This window comes from Stegostoma tigrinum, chromosome 11 (assembly GCF_030684315.1).
Source record: "Stegostoma tigrinum isolate sSteTig4 chromosome 11, sSteTig4.hap1, whole genome shotgun sequence".
Lineage (NCBI taxonomy): Eukaryota > Metazoa > Chordata > Chondrichthyes > Orectolobiformes > Stegostomatidae > Stegostoma > Stegostoma tigrinum.
This window is the reverse complement of record NC_081364.1, coordinates 2,099,202-2,121,333: the sequence shown is the minus strand read 5'-3', so window position 1 is coordinate 2,121,333 and position 22,132 is coordinate 2,099,202. Positions and strand designations below refer to the sequence as shown.

The 22,132-nt window shown below is 44.6% G+C and overlaps 1 protein-coding gene across 4 annotated transcripts in view; it reads left to right on the top strand.

The window, feature by feature from the left end:
* The window catches only part of lamb2l (laminin, beta 2-like), a 182,084-nt gene that overhangs the window by 125,085 nt on the left and 34,867 nt on the right, over positions 1–22,132 (top strand). For all 4 annotated transcript variants that reach the window (XM_059649686.1, XM_059649685.1, XM_059649687.1 and 1 more), the window contains 7 exons: positions 4,069–4,189; positions 6,539–6,731; positions 11,036–11,179; positions 12,576–12,807; positions 14,944–15,107; positions 18,436–18,660; positions 19,765–19,982. In XM_059649686.1, coding sequence (XP_059505669.1) covers positions 4,069–4,189; positions 6,539–6,731; positions 11,036–11,179; positions 12,576–12,807; positions 14,944–15,107; positions 18,436–18,660; positions 19,765–19,982 — 1,297 coding nt within the window. The remainder of the gene's footprint in view (positions 1–4,068; positions 4,190–6,538; positions 6,732–11,035; positions 11,180–12,575; positions 12,808–14,943; positions 15,108–18,435; positions 18,661–19,764; positions 19,983–22,132) is intronic.

The following is a 22,132-nucleotide window of genomic DNA, read 5'->3' as shown; positions in this document are numbered from 1 at the left end:
GGAGAGTAAGAGATTTTGATTTGATTTATTGTTTTCCTAGGTGCCTGTGTACAGTGAAAAGTTTTGGTTTGCATGCAGTACAGGTGGATCATAACACACAAGACCATACAGATCGTAGGGTAATAGAGGTATACAAGGTTACAGCTGTACAGAAGGTCCACAAGGCAAGATCAACATTAGATGTGCAGTTAGAGAGGTCCATTCATCAGTTTAATAACAAGGGAAAAGAAGCTGTTCTTCAACCTATTGGTGCATGTGTTTGAGCCTCTGTGTCTCCTGCCTGATGGAAGAGATTGGAATAGAGTACAACTGGGCCATGAGGGCCGTTTGGTTGTCTTTCAACAGCAACGAGATGCATAGATTGAGTCCAAGGATGGGAAGTTGGCTTCTGTGATGGTCTGGGCTATAGAACACACTCGATGAAGCTTCAGTGTTTTAAAGTTGAAGTGGGAACAGTTCTCAGTTACAGGAAGCAGAAGACATAGCTGCACAATTGTAATGTGGCCAGCCAGCTGCACCTTATAGAATCTGAGTTCCCTGATTGGAGCTGTTAATCTGGTCCAATTAGGGAGCCCTGGATGACAGATAAGAACAGGAGTGTCAGACATGGCGTTCACTCTGAGAGATGGCTCTGAGGGAACCGGACCAGTGCCAAGGATTCTCCATATGTAAATAAAGGGGGGCTTGGTGACAGAATACTGTTCTGTGTGGAGTTATTTCGACAATAACTATATTATGAGCCTAAAGTGTTTAAGTGAACATTTCTATCATTGCATAACTACCTGCAATATTCCTGGCTCTGACAATTGTTTTATGAGGTAATGAGTTAACGCTGATACTGCATTAAGTTCCAGCCAATCTGTTGATGCCACTGTCTTTGAATGGAGGAGAATGAGTCCAGCACACGATCCCAGTAATATAGGAACATAGAAACAGGAGTAGGCCATTCAGCCCTTTGAGCCTATTTCACCATTCATTGAGATCGTGGCAGATCCGAGGCCTAACTCCATTGGCCTATATCCCTTAATACATTTGCTGAATAAAAATAACTCTATCTCAGATTTAAAATTAACAACTGATCCAGCACCCAGTACTGGTTATGCAAGAGAGTTCCAAATAACCAGTAAGCTTTATGTGTAAAACTGCTTCCTAACATCTCTCCTGAATGGTCTGGCCCTAATTCTCAGACTATAACCCCTAGTTCTAGAATCCTGAACCAATGGAAATAAAGTACAGAAAGTTAAACTGTCTTTTCCTGTTAAGATCTTGAAGACTTTGATGAGATCACTACCCCCATCCCACTACCGCACCCCCAACCTCCCCCCATTTACCTTCTAAATTCTAGAGAAAACGGAGACGGTCCTGACGTCTCTGGCCCCTGAGAGTCTTTGTAATACTTCACTAGGCAATCTGCCTGATCCCCATTGCTGTCATGCAATAAACTTGTTGTTTATTACTTGTTGTTTAAACAAGTACTTGTTAAGTTTCAATGTTGGTTTATCCTGTATCACGGCTACATAGGCCCTTAGACTCAGGAGGATCACTGTTTGCTTTGTGTTTGTGTTGCTGTCCCACTGGGGGCCGTCCAGCTTGTTTAAGGTTTATTTTAACAGAGTCGATGGGAGAATTGTGTTCAGAGAACAGTAGGCGCTGCAGGGATTGCTGTGTCACCACTTAGGTAAGGTTATTTAAGTTTAAGCATCCCCTGTATATATTACAGAGAATATTAGTGCCTATCTGTAATACAAAGATTGGCAGTCCCCATGTATATTATAGACAGGAGCATTCCCTATGTATATCATAGAGAATAGAAGACCCTGTGCATATCGTAGAGAATAACAATCTGTGTATATAATTTTCAGAATATTAGCCCCTATGTATATTACAGAGATTAGTAGTCTCTGTGTATATTATACAGAATAGCAGATCCTGTGTGCTGTATAGAAAACACCAGCCCCTGTGAATATTATAGAGAATAGCAGGCCCTGGATAAATTATAGAAAATATCAGAACCTGTGCGTATTATAGAAAGTGACAGACCTTGTGTATATTCTAGAAAATAGCAGACCCTGTGAATATTATAGAGAATGGCAGACTCTGTGTATATTATAAAACATAGCAACCCCCAGTAAATTATAGAGAATATTAGCCCCTGTGCATATTACAGAGAATAGAAGTCCCTGTTGATATTATTGAGAACAGCAGTGCAATACATATAATGGAGAATACCAGGCTTTGTATATATTACAGAGAATAACACGTCCTATGTATGTTATACAGAACAGCAGACCCTGTGTATATTATAAAGGAAACACTCTCCATGGAAATTGGAGAGAACAGCAGACCCTCTGTATGTTATAGAAAATAGCAGTCCCTGTGTATGTTTTGGAGTACAGCAGTCCCTCTGTATATCATGGAGAACAGCAGCTCCTGTGTATATTACAGAGAATAGCAGTCCCTGTGTGTATTGCAGAGAATAGCATCCCTGTGTATATTAGAGAGAATGTCAGTCCCTGTGTATATTACAGAGAACAGCAGCCCCTGTGCATATGATAGAGAATAGCGCCACCTGTAGACATTATTGAGAACAGCAGTCCCTCTGTATATTGTAGAGAACATCAAGCTGTGTGTATCACAGAGAATAGCAGTCCGTGTGTGTATTATAGAGAATAGCAGCCCTTGTGAATATTATAGAGAACAGCCGTTTCTGTGTATGTTATTGAGAACAGCAATCCCTGTGTGTTTTATAGAGAATAGCAAATCTTGTGTACATTTTGCTTCCTATTAGGTTTTGATTCCACTCCAGTAATTGTCACTGAAAGAATGTGCATAATGCTCCCAAAACAAGATGATTGTCAATTTGAAAATCATTCCAATACTCCAGGGGCAGGTGGTTAGACTGAGAGTATGTGAGCAGCCGCTGCTTAATGCAGTGTCCCTCAGGCTAGTGACCTGTTACAGATTAAACTTGCTGTAGAAACAGAAGGGAAAGCGTGTTTTGTCCGCTTCATCTCTTGTTGCAATATGTGGTAGAAGAAGCTGTGCATACTTATAAATTGCAGCTTTTGTGGAATTAATCCATATACAATGTCATTTGATACATTTCCTAAATTATTTTTGAGGAGAAATTGAGAATGTGTATGCACAAAAATCTAAGCTGCCACACCAGTGTAATGTGACAGTTTGCTACAATGTCAATGGTACCTACCTTTTGACAGAGTCATCTGCTCCTTAGTTGGATGTAAAACATCTCCTCGCTGTTTTTTGGAAAAGAGTTTGGAAGCTATCCTGGTGATATGGTCAATGTTTAACCCCCAGTCACAGCATTAAGGGCACAATTTGATCATTGTCACTGTGCTGTTTGTGGGATCTTCTATTCCTTCATTACAATTGTGACTTCACTCACGAGCATTTCATTAACACATGTAAATACATTGTGAGAGATATCATAGAAATGTGAGGCAGAGCAGAGAAGGTTCACTGGGCTGCTATTGGATATGTCTCAGAAGAAGGGCTTCAGTAGATTTGGCCTGTATTCGTCGGAATGTGGAAGATGAAGGGTGACCTTGTTGAAGTATACCACGTTCTTGGTGGGGGGGGGGGGGGGGGGGGAGGTTGACAGGGTAGATGCAGAGAGATTGTTCCCCTTGTTGGAGAGTCTAGGATCAGAGGGCATCATCTCAGAATAAAGGGTCACACATTTCAGACAGAGTTGAGGAGGAATTTCTTCTCTCAGAGGGGAGTGAGTCTGTGGAGTTCTTTACCACACTGGGCTGTCGAGGCTGGGTTGTTAAGTATATTCATGATGGAGTTTAGCAGATTTTTAATCAGTAAGGGAGTGAAGGATTAAAGGGGAAAAAGGCAGGAAAGTGCAGTTGTGGATTATCACATGAGTTGAATGGTTTACTTATGCTTCTACATCTGATGGTCTCATGGTCCACATCTTTTATTTCTGTTTGCAATGGTATTCAGTGACCTGTTACGTATTTACTCTGTAGCAGTCAGTATGTACGTTTACTGTTACACTTGACATATCCGTTACCATGAACATTCTGTTGTTTCCTACAGGTATGTCATGGTTCCGACTCCCTTCTGCTTTGAGCCTGATATCCGTTATGAGATCAGTGTCAGGTACCAGCGACTCCGGGCTCCCCAGTGGAACGCAAACAGTTACCTCTTGGTGGATTCTGTAAGTGTTTGAAAGCATGTTTCCCTTTCTTCCGCTGAATACCACGCCACCATCCCTTCGTTCATTGTGGGCATTGACCAGTTTACAGAGCAAGGGCTCAAAATGCAAAAAAAATGCCAGAAATCAGAAAGAAATTTTACAGATGTTGGGATTATCCAGCAGCTCAATCAGAAACTGAATTCAGATAATGTATTACTGTCAATTGCTCCCTTACAGATCCTCAACTTCTTGCAGAACCTGTTCTGTGTTTTCTGCCACACTCATTCATCCACATCCTTTAATATCCTACCCCATCTAATCCTGCCATAAGAACACGGGCCACTCTGCTCCTGGAACCTGCTCCTACAATCTGTAACATCCTGGTCTCAGCTTCACTTTCCTGTTTACTCCCCATAATCCTCAATTTGCTCATCTGTCAAAATAATGTATCTAGCTCAGCCTTGAATAAATTCAGTGTCTTCACTGCTTTCTTTACTTTCCTTTTAATGACCCATTTAGTCTAATCCCACTCTCCAGCACACCTCATGGCCTTTAATATAGGACCTACTGCTCTATTTCAGAATATTGACTGGCTGAAAGTTGGTGACAGCTTTAGTTCAATGTTGTAACATTTTCATCATTTATGTGCAATGTTATTGATTTTGGTTCCATTCTACACACTGGAACACACATAGTGCAGAACTGAGGGAGTGCTGCAGTGTAGAATCTATTGTTTGGTGTGAACTTCATGTTGCAGCTCCTTCATGTGGCTGGAAAGACTTCAATCTTTGAAGAAGAGAAAGAGTATTTCTCCCTAATTTCCAAGGGACAATATTTATCCTTACAACAGATTACTTGGTAACTATTTGCTATTTACAGGACCTTGCTGTGCACATATTTGTTGCCATGCTTCCCACATTATAACAGTAACGACACTTCAGAGAGGACAGTAGGTCATTGGCTGCAAAGATCAGGTTGTGGTGCTACTGGTGAAAATACCAATTTGTTTTAAATGTTCATTTTGCCACAAGAATGCTGTGATATTTTACAACTGTGTCCTTAATCGCCATCAACAAGCTTTCTTTAAATGTCTAATCAGAGGAAATAACTAAAAATTAGTTGTCATTGAGACATAGAGAGAGAGAGTTAGAGTCATACAGCTTAGAAACAGGCCCTTCAGCCCATCATGTCTGTACTGACCAACAAACACCAACCTACACTGATCCCATTTACCTGCATTTGGTCCATAACCTCCTGTGCCCCACCTTTGTAAGTGCCTAAGCAGCTGCTTCTGAAATGTTGCTCGAGCACCTGCCTCCACCTCCCACTCAGGCAGCACATTCCATATTTCTACCCCCATCTGGATGAAAAAATATTTCCTCAGGTCTCCTCTAAACCACTTGTTCCTCACCTTAGACGCACACCCTCTGGTCTCAGACACGTTCACCACGGGGAAAAGATTCTCACGATCCACCCTGACAATGCCTCTCATAATTGTGTTTCCCTCAATCAGATCCTGCCTCATCCTCCTCTGCTCCAGGGAATACAAACCCAGCCTTATCCGGTCTGTCCTCATAACTGAGAGTTTCCATCCCAGGCAGCATCCTGGTGAATCCCCTCTGCACCCTCTCCGGTGCAATCCCATCTTTCCGATAGTGTGGTGACCAGAGCTGGATGTAGTATTCCACCTGTAGCCTCAGCAATGTTTTATAAGGTTGGAACAAGATTTCCTTGCTCCTATATTCCCCGCCCCGGCTAAGGAAGGTAAGCATCCCCTGTGCCCTCTTCCCCCGCCCCGTCTCCCTGTGCTGACACCTTCAGGGATCTATGGGCTTGTACACCAAGGCCCCCTTGTTCCTCAGCACTCCCCAGGGACCCAGCATACATTGGGTAAATAAATAGAGAGAAATGCGGACGCTGTGAATCTGGAACAAAGGCAGAAGCTGCTGGAAAAGCTCAGCAGGTCTGGCAGCATCTGCGAAGGAGAAAACAGAGTTAACATTTCAGGTCCAGAGACCCTTCCTCAGAACTGCTGGGCTTTTCCAGACACTTAATTTTATTCATTGTGCAAATCATTGCCTTATTTAAACCTCCCAAAATACATCATCTTACACTTATTGGGATTAAATTCCTTCTGCAATTCCTCTGCCCAATTTACCAGCTGATCAATATCAGACTGAAAACTATCCTTCTCACTCTACAAACCGTTGTCTACAAATGTACTCATGATACTTCCTACATTGTCCTGTGATGGAGGATATAAAAGAAACTCAAATGCTTTGATCATTTGGTTTGGGGGCCGGGGAAGCGTAAATGTGTGACTGTCACTGACTGCCAGACTCAATCCTAAAGATTCCTCTTTCTCCACAGTTGGTTCTATTGCCCAAGTATTCTGAGCTGCCAGGGTTTGCTGGCACAGATCCAGTTGCAGTACATCACCGGGAGGAGATGGTTCGCTACATGTGTCTGGACTCCTTTATGATGGCCAGCATGCCAATGTTGGCCGAGATGTGTGTCAGGCTGATCTGCAGCATCTCCGCTATCATGCACGACGGTGCTCTGTGTAAGTACGATCACTTTGACCGGGACCCTGTCCCATGGGGGATCGCGGCATCCCATAATCCGAGCTGTGTCACCGAAACGTTCCCCTGCTGCCATCAAAATGGCACACAGGCATTTTCTGTTTGCCTGCCACTGCACCTTCTCCACTTCCTCACTTTACCCACCGTTCAGAAACACCTTGGCATAAAATTTTACCCTCTGGCCACGGAAATCCCTCGAGCAGGGTCGTGTATGGTGGGATCCTCCCTGTTTCCGTCTGGGCTATGGGAAGGGGAGTGCTATATGCAGCTGTCAATTGGTCACATGCAGCTTGGGGAAACATTCCCATGTATTCCCGTTTTATGCTGATTGCATCCATTTGCAGCCCGTGTTTCGTATTTTCAAAGGGGCTGTTTTAGGTTTTTGGTTGCACTTCAGCGCCAGACTCCCAACCTGGGGGCAGCCAATGCTGAGTGTTGGGGGAGCGGACGAGCAGGGAATATTCAGGCAGGCTGTGGGGCCTGGTCAGTGTGGTGGCAGGTCTGGGCAGTGCGTGACTGTCTGACCATGCTCCATTGTCCATTGAGGCCAGTCCACAGGCTCAATAAAGACCCATCAGAGAGCAGTGGGCACTGCAGGGGCTGGGTGTCATTGCTGACCCAGGTCAGATGCTTTTGATGTGATTTTTATACGTTTGTGTTCTAATTTTGTCTGTTTCCACTGGTTGTGAATTTGTCTTTCTGGACAGTGCCCCAGTTGTGAGTGCTGAGCTTCATTAAGGTTCTTTTTAAAAGAGTAGGAAGAAGTTGACTTTTGGCACAATGGTAGTACCCCTGTCTTTGAACCAGGAGGCCTGAGTTCAAGCCTCTCTTTCTCAACGGGTGTGTAATAATATTTCTGAACAAGCTGATTAAAAATATCTCAAAAGGAGGCAATGTTGAAGTAATATTAGTCAATGCTGAGTATGGAGCCTAATCTGTCTAGAATCCTAGAATTCCCACAGTGTGGAAACAGGCCCTTTGACCTCAGAGCATCCTGCCCAGACTCATCTCCTTACAACCCACCTAATCTACCACGTCCCTGAACACTAGGGGCAACTTAGCACGGCCAATTCACTGAGCCCGTACATCTTTGGACTGTGGGAGGAAACCGGAGCACCCCGAGGAAACCCACACAGACACAGGGAGAATGTGCAAACACCACACAGACAGTCACCTGAGGGTGGAATCGAACCCGGGTCCCTGGCGCTATGAGGCTGCAGTGCTAACCACTGAGCCACCATGCCGCCCCCATCTAGAGCCTCCTGATCACGGAACTCAGTTGGAGGAATGCCAAGTGTTTGCCAAGGCACACTTCCCAATTAACTGACCCCAGTCCCTCCAGAATTCCATATTGCCCTGGATGCTGAACCCTCTGTCTGGATCCTGTGCCCACAATTTGGGGCACCTCTCAAGGATATTGCCAATTTGCTCTTTGACACAGTACTGAGGGTTTCCCTTTCTGGGCTGCTGTACCCTCACCCACCATTCATATCTCTGAGTCACAGAGATCCAGGGGAGGGCAGGGCTCTCGTCTCGGGGAGAGCTTCAGTGATCTCTTCATGGACCTCTTTGAGTGTCTGCTACAGAGCTTGGTCAAAGTGGCCCATGTTAGTGGTCACACTGTGAGGTCATAGAAACACAGAAGATAGGAGGAGGAGTAGGCCTTTCAGCCCCTCAAGTCTGTTTTGCAGCTCAACGTGATCATGGTTGATCACCGAGCCCCACATCCCCGATCCTTTTGGCCACAAGAGCGATATCTAAGTCCTTCTTGAAAACACACAATGTTTTGGTCTCAACCAATATCTGTGGCAGAGAATTCCACAGGCTCCCCGCTCTCCGGGTGAAGCCATTTCTCCTTGTTTCAGTCCTGCCAGGTTTATCCCTTATCCTTCGAGTGAGATCCCTGGTTCCGGACTCCCCCACCATCAGGAACATCCTTCTTGCATCTAACTTGACCAGGCCTGTTGGTCTGTTGTAGGTTTGTATGAGACCACACACACACCCCAATCATTTTGGGGCTTTGTAGGGTGTTGTAGCACGCAAGCACCTGTCCCTGTTCCATGGCTTGGTGTGCCCCCCCCCCCAGCAGGAGCACATGGAGCCTGCTGGCCTTTCGGGGCTGGAGGGCCCCATAGCAGGAGGTCGGGGAACATCATCACTCCTGGTAATGGGATTCAGATTTAATCCCAATGAGATTTTGTTGTAGATTTCTGTTGACCTTTTTGATATTTTATTGCGACGCCAAGGGGCTGTCCGACGTTTATTAAAAAGAGAGGTAATGGGGGTGGTACACCAAGCATAAGCCAAGGACCACACCACCCAACAGTCAGAAATAGCTGTTCAGATTTACATCTGGCTCTTAAATTAAAATTAACCTCTCCTTACATTCTGAGTCTCACTTCCTATCAATCTGTGATCATTACCATAGGAACATAAGAACAGGAGGTGGCCATTCAGCCCCTCAAGCCGGTTCCGCCACTCAGTGAGATCATGGCAGATCTCTGGCCTATACACCTGCCTTGGCTCAATAAAGACTTAAAATTAACAACTGATCCAGCATACACTGCCATTTGTGTAAGAGAGCTCCAAACCTCTGCCTCCTGTAATGTTTAGAACTGCTTCCTAACACCTCTTCAGAACGGTCTGGCCCTGCTCTGGGAAAACCCTCTGAATTGAGAAGTATTCCAGTGAAAATATATCATTATCAATTGGGACTGTCACCCAATTAATGAACTCCTGCCAGTGACAAATATACAAGAGGAATGAGGAGGGCAGACAAGGTATGTAAGGTGATTCAAGATGGACATCACCAGCAGGAAGGGACATTGAGCTGGACATGGTGGACGGTGTGGGCAATGGGATAATTTTTTTTATTCATTCACAGGATGAGGGCATCGCTTATTGTCCATCCCTAATTGCCCAGAGGGCATTTCAGAGTCAACCACATTGCTTGGGCCTGGAGTCACATGCAGGCCAGACCATATAAGGATGGCAGTTTCCTTCCCTAAAGGACACTAGTGAACCAGATGGGTTTTTACGACAATGGGTTCACAGTCATCATTAGATTCTTAATTCCAAATATTCTATTGGATCCAAATTCCATCAGCTGCTGTGGTGGGACTCAAACCTGGTCCTCAGACCATTATCTGGGTCTCTGGATTAACAGTCCAGCGATAACACCTCTAGGCCATTGCCTCCTCCATAATGATGGGATGTTGTTCATGGATACAGAAGTCATTTGTGATTTTTGGGTGCAGTAGCACAATGAGAATTCCAGACTCTTGATTAAATATCTGAACACAGTTCAAATCCCATCTTGGCAGCTGAGGGAATTCAACTTTGATGAAATAAATCTGTGATAAGAAGGGTCAAAGTGGTAGTGTCCCTACTTCTGAGCCAGGAGACCTGGGTTAAATTCCTTATTCCCTGCAGACGTGTGTACTAACATCTCTGAAAAGGTTGATTAGAAAATATCTCAGAGAAAAAGGTGAAGTCACCACATTGTTACCATTGTATAGGGCTCCTCTCTCATGAGAGAGAGAGAGAGAGAGAGACAGAGAGAGAGAGGGAGGGAGAGAGACAGAGAGAGAGAGAGAGACGGGGAGAGAGAGAGAGCGAGACAGAGAAAGAGAGAGACAGGGAGACAGAGAGAGAGACAGAGACAGAGAGAGAGAGGGAGGGAGAGAGACAGAGAGAGAGAGACAGAGAGAGAGAGAGACAGGGAGACAGAGAGAGAGAGAGACACAGAGAGAGAGAGAGCGAGACAGAGAGAGAGAGAGAGACAGGGAGAGAGAGACAGGGAGACAGAGAGAGACAGGGAGACAGAGAGAGAGAGAGAGACAGAGAGAGATGGCTGGTGCTGACTTAACCTGAGGGTCACTATGCCTCAGGAGAGTGGAGATGTTGAAAAGGAGAGTCCTTCATGGCAACCTCTATAATATCTAAATCTGAAATATGTAAACCTGCAATAAATAGCCCATTTCAATAAAATGAAATGACCGGATTGTGGTAAAAATCCACCTGTTCCTTCAAGGAAGACAATTTCCCTTCTCTCCCCAGTCTGGGTGACACATGACTCCAGTATCACAGCGATGGGGTTACATTAGAAACAGCTAACCCACCCTCTCTCAGTTTCACTGAAAGCACAGGTCATTAGCACCTTCTCAAGGACCAGGTGATAAATCAAAATAAGGTGAGCCTGCAGAATGAGCTTTTCTTATTCTGGAACATTCCTGGGATTGGGCACTGAGGGAACATTGATATTGATCTGGTCTCTGATTTGCAGCTTGCCAGTGTGATCCACAGGGATCCATCAACGCTGTCTGTGAGAAGATTGGAGGACAGTGTGAGTGCAGGAACAATGTGATAGGTCGACAATGTGACCAATGTGCTCCTGGCTACTATGGCTTTGGACCCTATGGCTGCTCTCGTAAGTTTCAATTCTTGTGTGTCACACTTTGGGGTGTTACTGTTATGTTATAGGTTCTATATAAATGCAAGCTGTCATCAGTCAGATGAAGAAACTCTGAGTAGAGGTCAGGCAGTGTGGAATCTCCAGCTCACAAAACCAGAGCTCCTGGTGATTATGAGACAGTAGGAACTGCAGATGCTGGAGAATCTGAGATAACAAGGTGTAGAGCTGGATGAACACAGCAGGCCGATCAGCATCAGAGGAGCAGGAAGGCTGACGTTTCAGGCCTAGGCCCTTCAGAAGAAGGGTCCAGGCCCAAAGCATCAGCTTTCCTGCTCCTCTGATGCTGCATGGCCTGCTGTGTTCATCCAGCTCTACACCTTGTTATCTCATGGTGATCTTATTAGCTTCATTGATTGGGATAAAGTGATAGAGGAGAGAACATAATCCCAGTCTTTGAGATGTTAAAGGAATGGATGTGATGACAGTGAAAGTACAGTGTTTGAATGGAACAGTGAGCACAAAGAGGAAAATCAGTAATAATCCGCAGAATATCACTTCAAATCCTGTCACGGGCTACCTGAAAATTTAAATCAAGTTTAAAAGGTGTCACAATAGAAAGCTGGTCTCAGTAAAAGTGGCCAAGAATCTCTCAACTTGTTGTCAAACCCCATTTGGTACAAGAACGTCGCAGTGGAGAAGGAAGAAAATGAGCTGTCCCTACCTGGTCTAGTCCAACACAGTTCACCCTGCCTGCCCTCAGAAACAACACCAGCTCCAGGACTAGTGGCTCAGAATGTGGCTCTGCACCATTCCCCAGCAAAGAGGAATTCCCACAGATCTCCACACATCTGCAAATATATAATAAGAGTACAGTGTGGTGGAGGCTAAAATCAGCAGCTTCTGGTGCAAATGCATAAGGCTATGGGAGGGGGTATTAAATGGGTGGGGAGAGTCAGTGATGTGAAGGCAAGAGTCAACACAGACACTGGGGTAAAGTGTCATTTTAAACAGTATAATAGAATGCCTCCGTGCTATTTGTTCCAAACTTACACATTGAAGAGTGAGCAGAGATGAGGAGGAATGACTTTCCTCAAAGGGTCATGAATCTGGGGAATTCACTCCCCCAGAGTGCAGTGGATACTGGGACATGGAGTAAATGCAAGGAGGACATGGAGAGATTTTTAATTAGTAATGGGGTGAAGGGTGATGGAGAGTGGGCAGGAGTTCAGGTCAAGGTGAGATAGCCCATGATGGTATTAAATGGAGGAGCAGGCTCGAGGGGCTGAATGACTTCCCACTGTTCCTAGATTTTATGTTCTTATTTCATAATTGTGCATTTATGAAAAGGGCTGGAGTTGTTGGAATAGTCTGCTGTGAAGAATTATTGATGTGTCCTTCTTCCTTCCCATAGCGTGTGACTGCAATCCTGAAGGATCAGTCCACAGCATGTGTGACCAGACGACTGGTCAATGTGACTGTCGGGCAGGGGCAAGGGGTCGTCAGTGTGACCAGTGTTACCCACAGCTCTGGGGTTTTCCAACCTGCCAACCCTGCCACTGCAATGGACACTCGGAGGACTGCGATTTCCAAACCGGAGCGTGCCTGAACTGTCGGGACAACACATCTGGACAGCATTGCCAAAGGTCAGTCCCCCCACAGCTTTCAGCTCGCTGTTGGTTTCCAAACAATGAGGAGCTAGTACAACCTGCCAGCCCCTGGAGGCTAACCTCTTTATAAATTCAATCACAACGCATTTCCATCGCTGTGCTTGAAGCAGATGGTAAACCCCCAGTCGGCCGAATACTTGTCTTGGATGAAAAGCTTTGTTCCATTTTGTTGCATGCACCATTGTGATGCAAACTGTGCATTGACAAGAGTATGCCATTCACTAGGTTCTATATTCATGTGGAACATAGAAACTAGGAGCAGCGGGAGGCAATTCAGTCCCCGTTTCCACTTTCTCCCCATAGCCTTTAGACTCTTCCAGGATATTGTCTATTAAATACCTGGAAAACAGCGACTACACATTGAAGCACCAGCCTGATTTATGATCAGACAATGCACTTCCAAAAACACTCTATGGAATGAAACTCTGATAACAGCTCCCTTCAGTAAAGCCCAAGTCTCTTACAAGGATCTGATCTTTATTGCATTACTGTTTTTGGAATCTTGCTGTGCAGATCCTGCCTGCCCATTGTTCTAGAGGGATCTTTAAGACCAGGTGATAAGGTCTCAGTGAGTACAGACCACAGACTGAGGATCATCAACTCAGTTTCAAAAGGATTAGAAAGAGTTTAATCTATACAGCACCAATGAGAACCTCAAAACATCCAAAAATGTTTCACAGCCAATGAAACGCTTTTGAAGTGTATTCACTGTTGTAAGTCAGAAATTCGGCAGCCATTCACACTCAGCAAGATCCCACAAACACCGATGAGATGTCAAGGTCACGATTTCAAGGTGAGAGGGGAAAAGTTTAAGGGAGATATGCGTGGAAAGTCCTTTACACAGAGGGTCATGGGTGCCTGGAACGCACTGCCAGCGGAGGTGGTAGACGCGGGCACAATAGCATCATTTAAGATGTATCTAGACAGATATCTGAATGGGCAGGGAGCAGAGGGATACAGATCCTTGGAAAATAGGTCACACATTTAGTTAGAGCATCTGAATCGGCGCAGGCTTGGAGGGCCGAAGGGCCTGTATCTATGCTGTAATTTTTATTGTTCTTTGAGATAATAAACTGGCAATCTCATTTATTTATTGACATTGGTCAAGATTGAAGCATTGACCCAGGGCACTGAGGAAAACTCACCAGCTAAAAACCAAGTCCTGCTAATGCTGCTGATTTGAATTTAAAATGTTGGAGCTACCCAGTTGGTCTGGCAGCATCTGTGAAGAGAGAAACACACAGTTAATGTTTCATGTCCAATGTGATTTTGTAATGGTGGATTCAAAAAGTTAACTCTCTTTTTCTGTCCCACAGATGCTGTCAGACCCGCTGTGTTTCTCCAGCTCTTCCTGCTTTACTTTCAGAACTCAAAGCTCAGGCAGATCTTTCCCCTCCACCTGTGAGAGCAAATAGGACCCGAACCAGATGCAGTCCTCGCCACATTAATACATGTGCTTGTGTTGTCTCTGTGTCTGATTCACTGCAAGTTTTGTTAGCAATTTCCAAAACATAAACCACAGAGTTTTTGATTTTGTTTGTAGAATGTGTGAAGTAACTGCACAGAGGTCAGTATCCTGTCACCTACTCATCCTTCATTTACATGTGCACTGTGCGTTGGCTGTAACTGGCCAGTTCAAAGCTAGCCCCTACACTGAGAACAAAAACATATTTGCTGGAAAAGCTCAGCAGATCTGGCAGCATCTGTGAAGAAAAAAAATCAGAGTTAGCATTTCGGGCCCGGTGACCCTTCCTCAGAACTGAGGAAGTTTACACTGAGAAGGCATTCTGAATCTCCTGTTTATATCTGTCTGCCAGTATCCTTTGATGGGCCCAGATTAACAACCCAATAGTAGTAGTCAATAAGAGCCACCTAGCTCTGGTTCCAATCCCGACAGTGTGTGCTGTAAGTAACCGGAGCAAATAGGATAAACTGACTTGAAATACTGTAGATGCTCGAAATCTGAAAGAATAAAAAGAGCGGAAGAAATCCTCAGCAGCACTGTGGTGGGAATCCTTTTAAACAATTTAAAAATAGTTTGCAGTTTGAATTCAGATGTTCCCTGGTCTTTGCAGCACCTGGGCTTTTGCTGACAGCTTTTATTTCTTACAGATGTTCGGAAGGTTACTATGGAAACCCGGTTCTGGGCTCTGGAGAGCAATGCAGACCCTGCCCGTGTCCCCATTATCCAGGGAGTGACCATTACCATGGAGTGTCCTGTCACGCAGACCTTGATTCTGATCAGATTGTGTGTTACTGTAAAACAGGGTACACAGGTAAATCCAGTTCTCCATCTGCGGGATATTTGTATACTCACCATAGTGTCGCCAGAGGGCTGTTCTCTCATTAGACAGGGTCACCTCACCTCAGGCGAAGGAAAAGTTTGAGGAGGAGAATCTTTCATGCAACCTCAGGAATTGAACCCACACTGTTAGCATCACTCTGTATTATAAGCCAGCAGGACACCCACCTGAGCTAACTGAGCCCCAGTCTGTTCCATAGTCCCTGTGGTCATTGGGAAAAACGAGAGACCCAATCACACAGAGATCCTACACAGCCAGTTGTGACGATCTGAAGCATACTTCCCTGAAAAAGGTCCTGGTGGTGGAACCATATTTAGGAACAACATTCCGAAGAAATTGGACCAATACTGAATGGAAAGTATTTGCAAAGTTATGGGAAAATTGCAGTACCAGTGGGATGAAGCACTGTGGGCCTACCCACAGCACATGGCCTGCAGTAGTTCAAGAAGGCAGCTCACCCCCACCTTCTCAAGGGGACACCTAGGGATCAGCAATAAAGACTAGCCCATCCAGCAATGCCCACATACCATAACGAACAAATAAAAATCTGAGTAGGATTTTCATGGAGCCAAATAGGTGTGATACAATGGTCTAAATGAAATCTTTCTGTGATGTAAGAGCGTTGACCCCAGTTCACCTCTTAACCCTCAACCTTCACCTCTCAACCTTCAACTTTTATCTCTCCTTCACCTCTTGACTTTCACCTCTTGGCTAGCTCTGTTCCACAAAGGACAGTCTGAACATTTCTGAATTTCTCATAACTAACTCACTCATCCCTGGGAAGCCTTGTTTGGACTCTGCCTGAAATCTTCACGTCTTCCCCAGACAGTGGAGACCAGAATTTATTCAGTTTTCCAGTCAAGGTTGAGCCAATCATTTACAAAGTTACAGTGTAATCGTTTTTATATTCTGTTCCTCTAGTTGTGAAACCGGGTATCCTGTACCTGCTTTATGTTTAATCAACTTATCAACTTGTCCCTTAACCTTTTAGAATGTGTTCATTAACACCAAGGTCATTGCTCATCTGTGCCCCTTGCTGTTTTTGTCGTGTCCATTAATGGCCCAGACATGAATGTAGCAAGTATGATCAGTAAGTTTGCAGATAACATTAAAATTGGTGGTGTGGTTAATAATGGCAGGGATAGCCTTCGGCTACAGGATGACATACACAGCTGGTCAGATCAGCTAAACGGTGGCAGCTGGAATTTAATACTGAAAACTGTGACGTGATACGTTTTTGGAGGACTAACAAGTCAAGGGAGTTCACATAGAATGGTAGGATTGTATGAAATATAGAGGATCAGAGGAACCTTGTTGAACATCTCTGTAGAGTTTTGATGACAGCAGGACAGGTGGATGTGATGGCTAAGACAGCGTATGGCATACTTGCCTTTATTAGTCAAGGCAGTATAAAGAATATACACAGCTGGAATACAATGTGTAATTCTTGTTGTCAAACGATAGGAGAGATGTGATTGCCCTGGAGGGGCTGTGGAAGAGATTCTTCAGAGTGTTGTCTAGCGTAGAGTGAGTCAGCTGTGAAGAGACACTGCATGTGCTGGTGTTGTCATTCTTGGTGCAGAGAAGGCTGAGGGGAGATTCTGAGATGTACAAAGTGCTGAGGGACCCAGACAGGGTCCCCCTTAATAGAGGGATCAATTACCATTTTGCAAAGATTTAAGGGAAGGGGCAGGAGGTTTAGAGGGGATTTAAGGAAATATTTTTTCACCCAGAAGTTGATGGGTATCTGAAACTCACTGCTTGAAAGAGTGAGAGTGGTACAAACTACACAACATTTAAGAACTATGTAGATAAACATGTGAAATCTCATGGCTCACAGGGCTATGGGCCAAGTGCTGGGAAATGAGATTAGAGTAGATAGGTGCTTGATGGTAGTGCCGAACATGATGGGCTGAAGGGCCTGTTTACATATTGCAAAACTCTGTCACTCCAAGTAGACCTTACAGAATGATGCCGTGTCTTGTACACTATCTTTCCATATAAATATCCTGAAAAAGCAGAACTTCTCAACTCGCTGTGCTGAGTCCATGACAAACTGAAGGCTTTAACTGTCCTCAGCACTGTCTAACAGTTTGTAAAAGTTTATATCATCAGCAAACTTCATAACGCTACTCCCTAGACCTCACTCACTGACGATTCAGCATTGACTGAAAATATTCAGAGTTTTGGTGGAGTTACAGTACAAAGCAGTGGGGATGTTGCAGTGTTTGAATGAACACAGGCTGAATAGCCTTGCTCAGCCACAGCAATCTTGTGATGTTACTACTTCTTTAAAAAAAATCACTGCTGAAGTTTTTCTGGGGCGGTCTGGAGGCTGCAGCTTTATAATTCAGACATTACATCTTTTTCAGACTTTGAAGATCCAGAATGAAAATCTGGCCCACTCTAGTGGTGTTCAGCGGTATAAGAAATGTTAAGTGCAGGTTCCTGTCCTGACTGATGACAGTGTGACTCTCTGAGCCTACTCCTGTGGTCACTCAGCAGCTGATCTGCTGTTGGTTTTCAAAATCCCACAGAAAAATAAATAAAAATGTTCCTTGCCAAATGTTGGAAGCAGTGCAGAGACAAATAAGCAGGTGCCTTTTGCTGAAAGGTGAGACAGAGTGGGCCTGTATCCCCTGGAGCTTAGAGGAGTTAGAGGCGACATTATTGGAACATATAATATTCTGAGGGGACTTGACTGTGTGGATGTTGAAAGGATGGTTCCCGTTGTGGGAAAATCTCAAACTACAGGTCAGAGTTTAAACATAAGGGGTCACGTATTTAAAACAGGATGAAGAAACATTTATTTCTCGAAATATTGTGACTCTTTGGAATTCCTTTCTCAAGAGGCAGTGGATACAGAATCTTCAAATATTTTTAAGGCCGGTGGAGATAGATTTTTAATGATCAAGGGGAAGAAAGATTATTGGGCGAAATGCAGGAAGGTAGAGTTGAAATTAAAATTAGATCAGCCATGATCTTGTTGAATGGAGGAGCAGGCTCGAACGGTCAAGTGGCAGCTCTTGTTCCTTTTCTGTAGTTTGAAACTGACCCTGGAGTGTGTGGGCTATGGTTAGAAACAGCTTGAGGCTGGAGGTTTGAGAGCTGCAGTCGGAGGAGTCTGAGTGAGCATTTTGTAGAGAGTGTACACAACTGCTGCTGACCATCAGTGGTGGCAGGATTGCATATTGTGTCATACTCTGTCTCTCTCTCTCTCACACACGGTTTATTCCATTTCTTACTGTGACGTTGTTTTGTGATAAATGAAGAGCATTCTTTAATTGTTTCCCAAACGCAGGGTCTCGCTGTGATGTCTGTGCGCCCGGTTACTATGGTAACCCTGGGGTACCAGGAGGGAAATGCTGGCCTTGTCAGTGCCGCAGTAACATTGACTTGACTGATCCTGGATCTTGCCACCCAGACACAGGACAGTGCTTAAAGTGCCTCTATAACACTGATGGCCCTCACTGCCAGGCCTGTAAGGCCGGTTACTACGGCAACGCCCTCATGCAGGACTGCAGGAGTGAGTATGGGGTATCAGGGAGCAGGGCCGATGAGGGTGGGGGGATACTGTCTGGAGGAATCTCAGTCGGCTGCTCTGTCTTATTACCCTGAGCAGGGGACACGAGCATTGTGGAGATATCAGGGGGACTGGCTCATGACAGCCATGTATCATTATCACTGGGCTGTTAATCCAGAGACCCAGGGAATGTTCTGGGGACCTGGGTTCGAATCCCGCCACAGCAGATGGTGGAATTTGAATTCAATAAAAATCTGGAATTAAGAATCTAATGATGACCAGGAATCCATTGTTGATTGTCGGAAAAACCCATCTGGTTCACTAATGTCCTTTAGGGAAGGAAACTGATGAAGGGTCTAGGCCCAAAATGTCAGCTTTCCTGCTCCGAAGATGCTGCTTGGCCTGTTGTGTTCATCCAGCTCCGTACCTTGTTGTCTCAAACTGCCATCCTTACTTGGTTTGGCCTACGTGTGACTCCAGACCCTCAGCAATGTGGTTTCCTCTTAACTGCCCTCTGGGCTGTTAGGGATGAGCAATAAATGCTGGTCTAGCCAGCAATGCTCTCATCCCATAAATGAATGAAAAAAAACGAGCACAGGCTCTCAGAGGCCGCACCTTTGTCACATTTTGTGCCTGTGGTCTGGTCAACATCCAGAGGGAAAGATCACTCCTGCTGGATGGAATGGGCAGGGGCTGTGGGCAAGACTGGAGGTGACCCCGGTACCTCTCATGGTCGATTGGCTACATCACAGAGACAGCAAGTGTAAAAAGACAGAATCAAAGTGGGATTGGGACATGGATTACAGTTTAATGCTACAATGGATGGGATTTCATTCTTGGGGAATCGAGGGATCTGACGAGCAGGATGGAAAGTGGAAGTGAAACCCAAGGAGCATAGTGAATGGTGGGACAGGCAGGATGGGCCGAATGGCTGACCGTGGCTCCCGTGTGTGTTCCCAGGGAGACTGTACTGCAGTGAAGAGTTGAAGCTTTGAGGCGAGGGAGCTGTCGGGAAAGTCGGGGGAGGGGGTTTCGAGTAGTCACAGATTGTCAGGCGTGTATGCACAGAGACTGAGGTAACATCCCTGTTCATTCTGCTCCCATCAGGCTGTACCTGCAACTTTCAGGGCACACTGGAGTCGGAGTGTGTTTCCAGAGAGTACTGTCACTGTGATCAGATTACAGGACAGTGCCCTTGCAGAGAGAATGTCATCGGACTGAACTGTGACCAGTGCAGACAAAACTACTGGAACTTTGGCAGTTTGCGAGGATGTGAGCCGTGTCGGTGTCATCCTGAATATTCACGTACTCCACACTGCAACATGGTAAATATCAAATATCGTACTCCACACTGCAACATGGTAAATATCAAATATCGTACTCCACACTGTAACATGGTAAATATCAAATATCGTACTCCACACAGCAACAGGGTAAATATCAAATATCGTACTCCACACTGCAACATGGTAAATATCAAATATCGTACTCCACACTGCAACATGGTAAATATCAAATATCGTACTCCACACTGCAACATGGTAAATATCAAATATCGTACTCCACACTGCAACAAGGTAAATATCAAATATCGTACTCCACACTGCAACATGGTAAATATCAAATATCGTACTCCACACTGCAACATGGTAAATATCAAATATCATACTCCACACGGCAACATGGTAAATATCAAATATCGTACTCCACACTGCAACATGGTAAATATCAAATATCGTACTCCACACTGCAACATGGTAAATATCAAATATCGTACTCCACACAGCAACAGGGTAAATATCAAATATCGTACTCCACACTGCAACATGGTAAATATCAAATATCGTACTCCACACAGCAACATGGTAAATATCAAATATCGTACTCCACACAGCAACATGGTGAATATCAAATATCGTACTCCACACAGCAACATGGTGAATATCAAATATCGTACTCCACACAGCAACATGGTAAATATCAAATATCGTACTCCACACTGCAACATGGTAAATATCAAATATCGTACTCCACACTGCAACATGGTAAATATCAAATATCGTACTCCACACTGCAACATGGTAAATATCAAATATCGTACTCCACACAGCAACATGGTGAATATCAAATATCGTACTCCACACAGCAACATGGTGAATATCAAATATCGTACTCCACACAGCAACATGGTAAATATCAAATATCGTACTCCACACTGCAACATGGTAAATATCAAATATCGTACTCCACACTGCAACATGGTAAATATCAAATATCGTACTCCACACAGCAACAGGGTAAATATCAAATATCGTACTCCACACAGCAACATGGTAAATATCAAATATCGTACTCCACACAGCAACAGGGTAAATATCAAATATCGTACTCCACACAGCAACATGGTAAATATCAAATATCGTACTCCACACAGCAACATGGTAAATATCAAATATCGTACTCCACACTGCAACATGGTAAATATCAAATATCGTACTCCACACAGCAACATGGTAAATATCAAATATCGTACTCCACACAGCAACATGGTAAATATCAAATATCGTACTCCACACTGCAACATGGTAAATATCAAATATCGTACTCCACACTGCAACATGGTAAATATCAAATATCGTACTCCACACTGCAACATGGTAAATATCAAATATCGTACTCCACACAGCAACAGGGTAAATATCAAATATCGTACTCCACACTGCAACATGGTAAATATCAAATATCGTACTCCACACAGCAACATGGTAAATATCAAATATCGTACTCCACACTGCAACATGGTAAATATCAAATATCGTACTCCACACTGCAACAGGGTAAATATCAAATATCGTACTCCACACAGCAACATGGTAAATATCAAATATCGTACTCCACACAGCAACATGGTAAATATCAAATATCAAAATTAACCAGCTGTCTCATCAGGCACGTTATTTCAGCACTGACCCCCCCGACAGTTCAGCACTCCCTGAGTACTGACTCTCCGACAGTGCGCCACTCCCTCAGCACTGACTGTCCGTTAATTATTTTGACTGGATATCTTGTTTTATCTACTTGTGGGATGCACAGTAAATCTTCTGAGCTTATTCATTTGACATGTATCTCCAAATGAGAAAGAGTGCAGCTGAGCACTGCTCATGACCCTCTTAACCTTGGGATGTTGAACAATACTCAGTAAAACAAAATACTGTCGATGCTGGAACTATTAAACCAGAATAGGAACAGCTGGAGGAACTCGGCAGGTCTGGGTACGTCTGTGCAATGAGTGACAGAGCTACCTTCCAGACCCAGTTCTGAAGAAGAGTCATAACTGCCTCGTTACATGAATTCTATTTCTCTCTCCACAGATGCTGTCAGGCCTGCTGAGGTTGTCCATCATTTTCTGAATTCCAGACCAGCTGTGTTTCCCTCATCCCTGCACCCATCCCAGGGTTGCACTCCCCCTACCCTA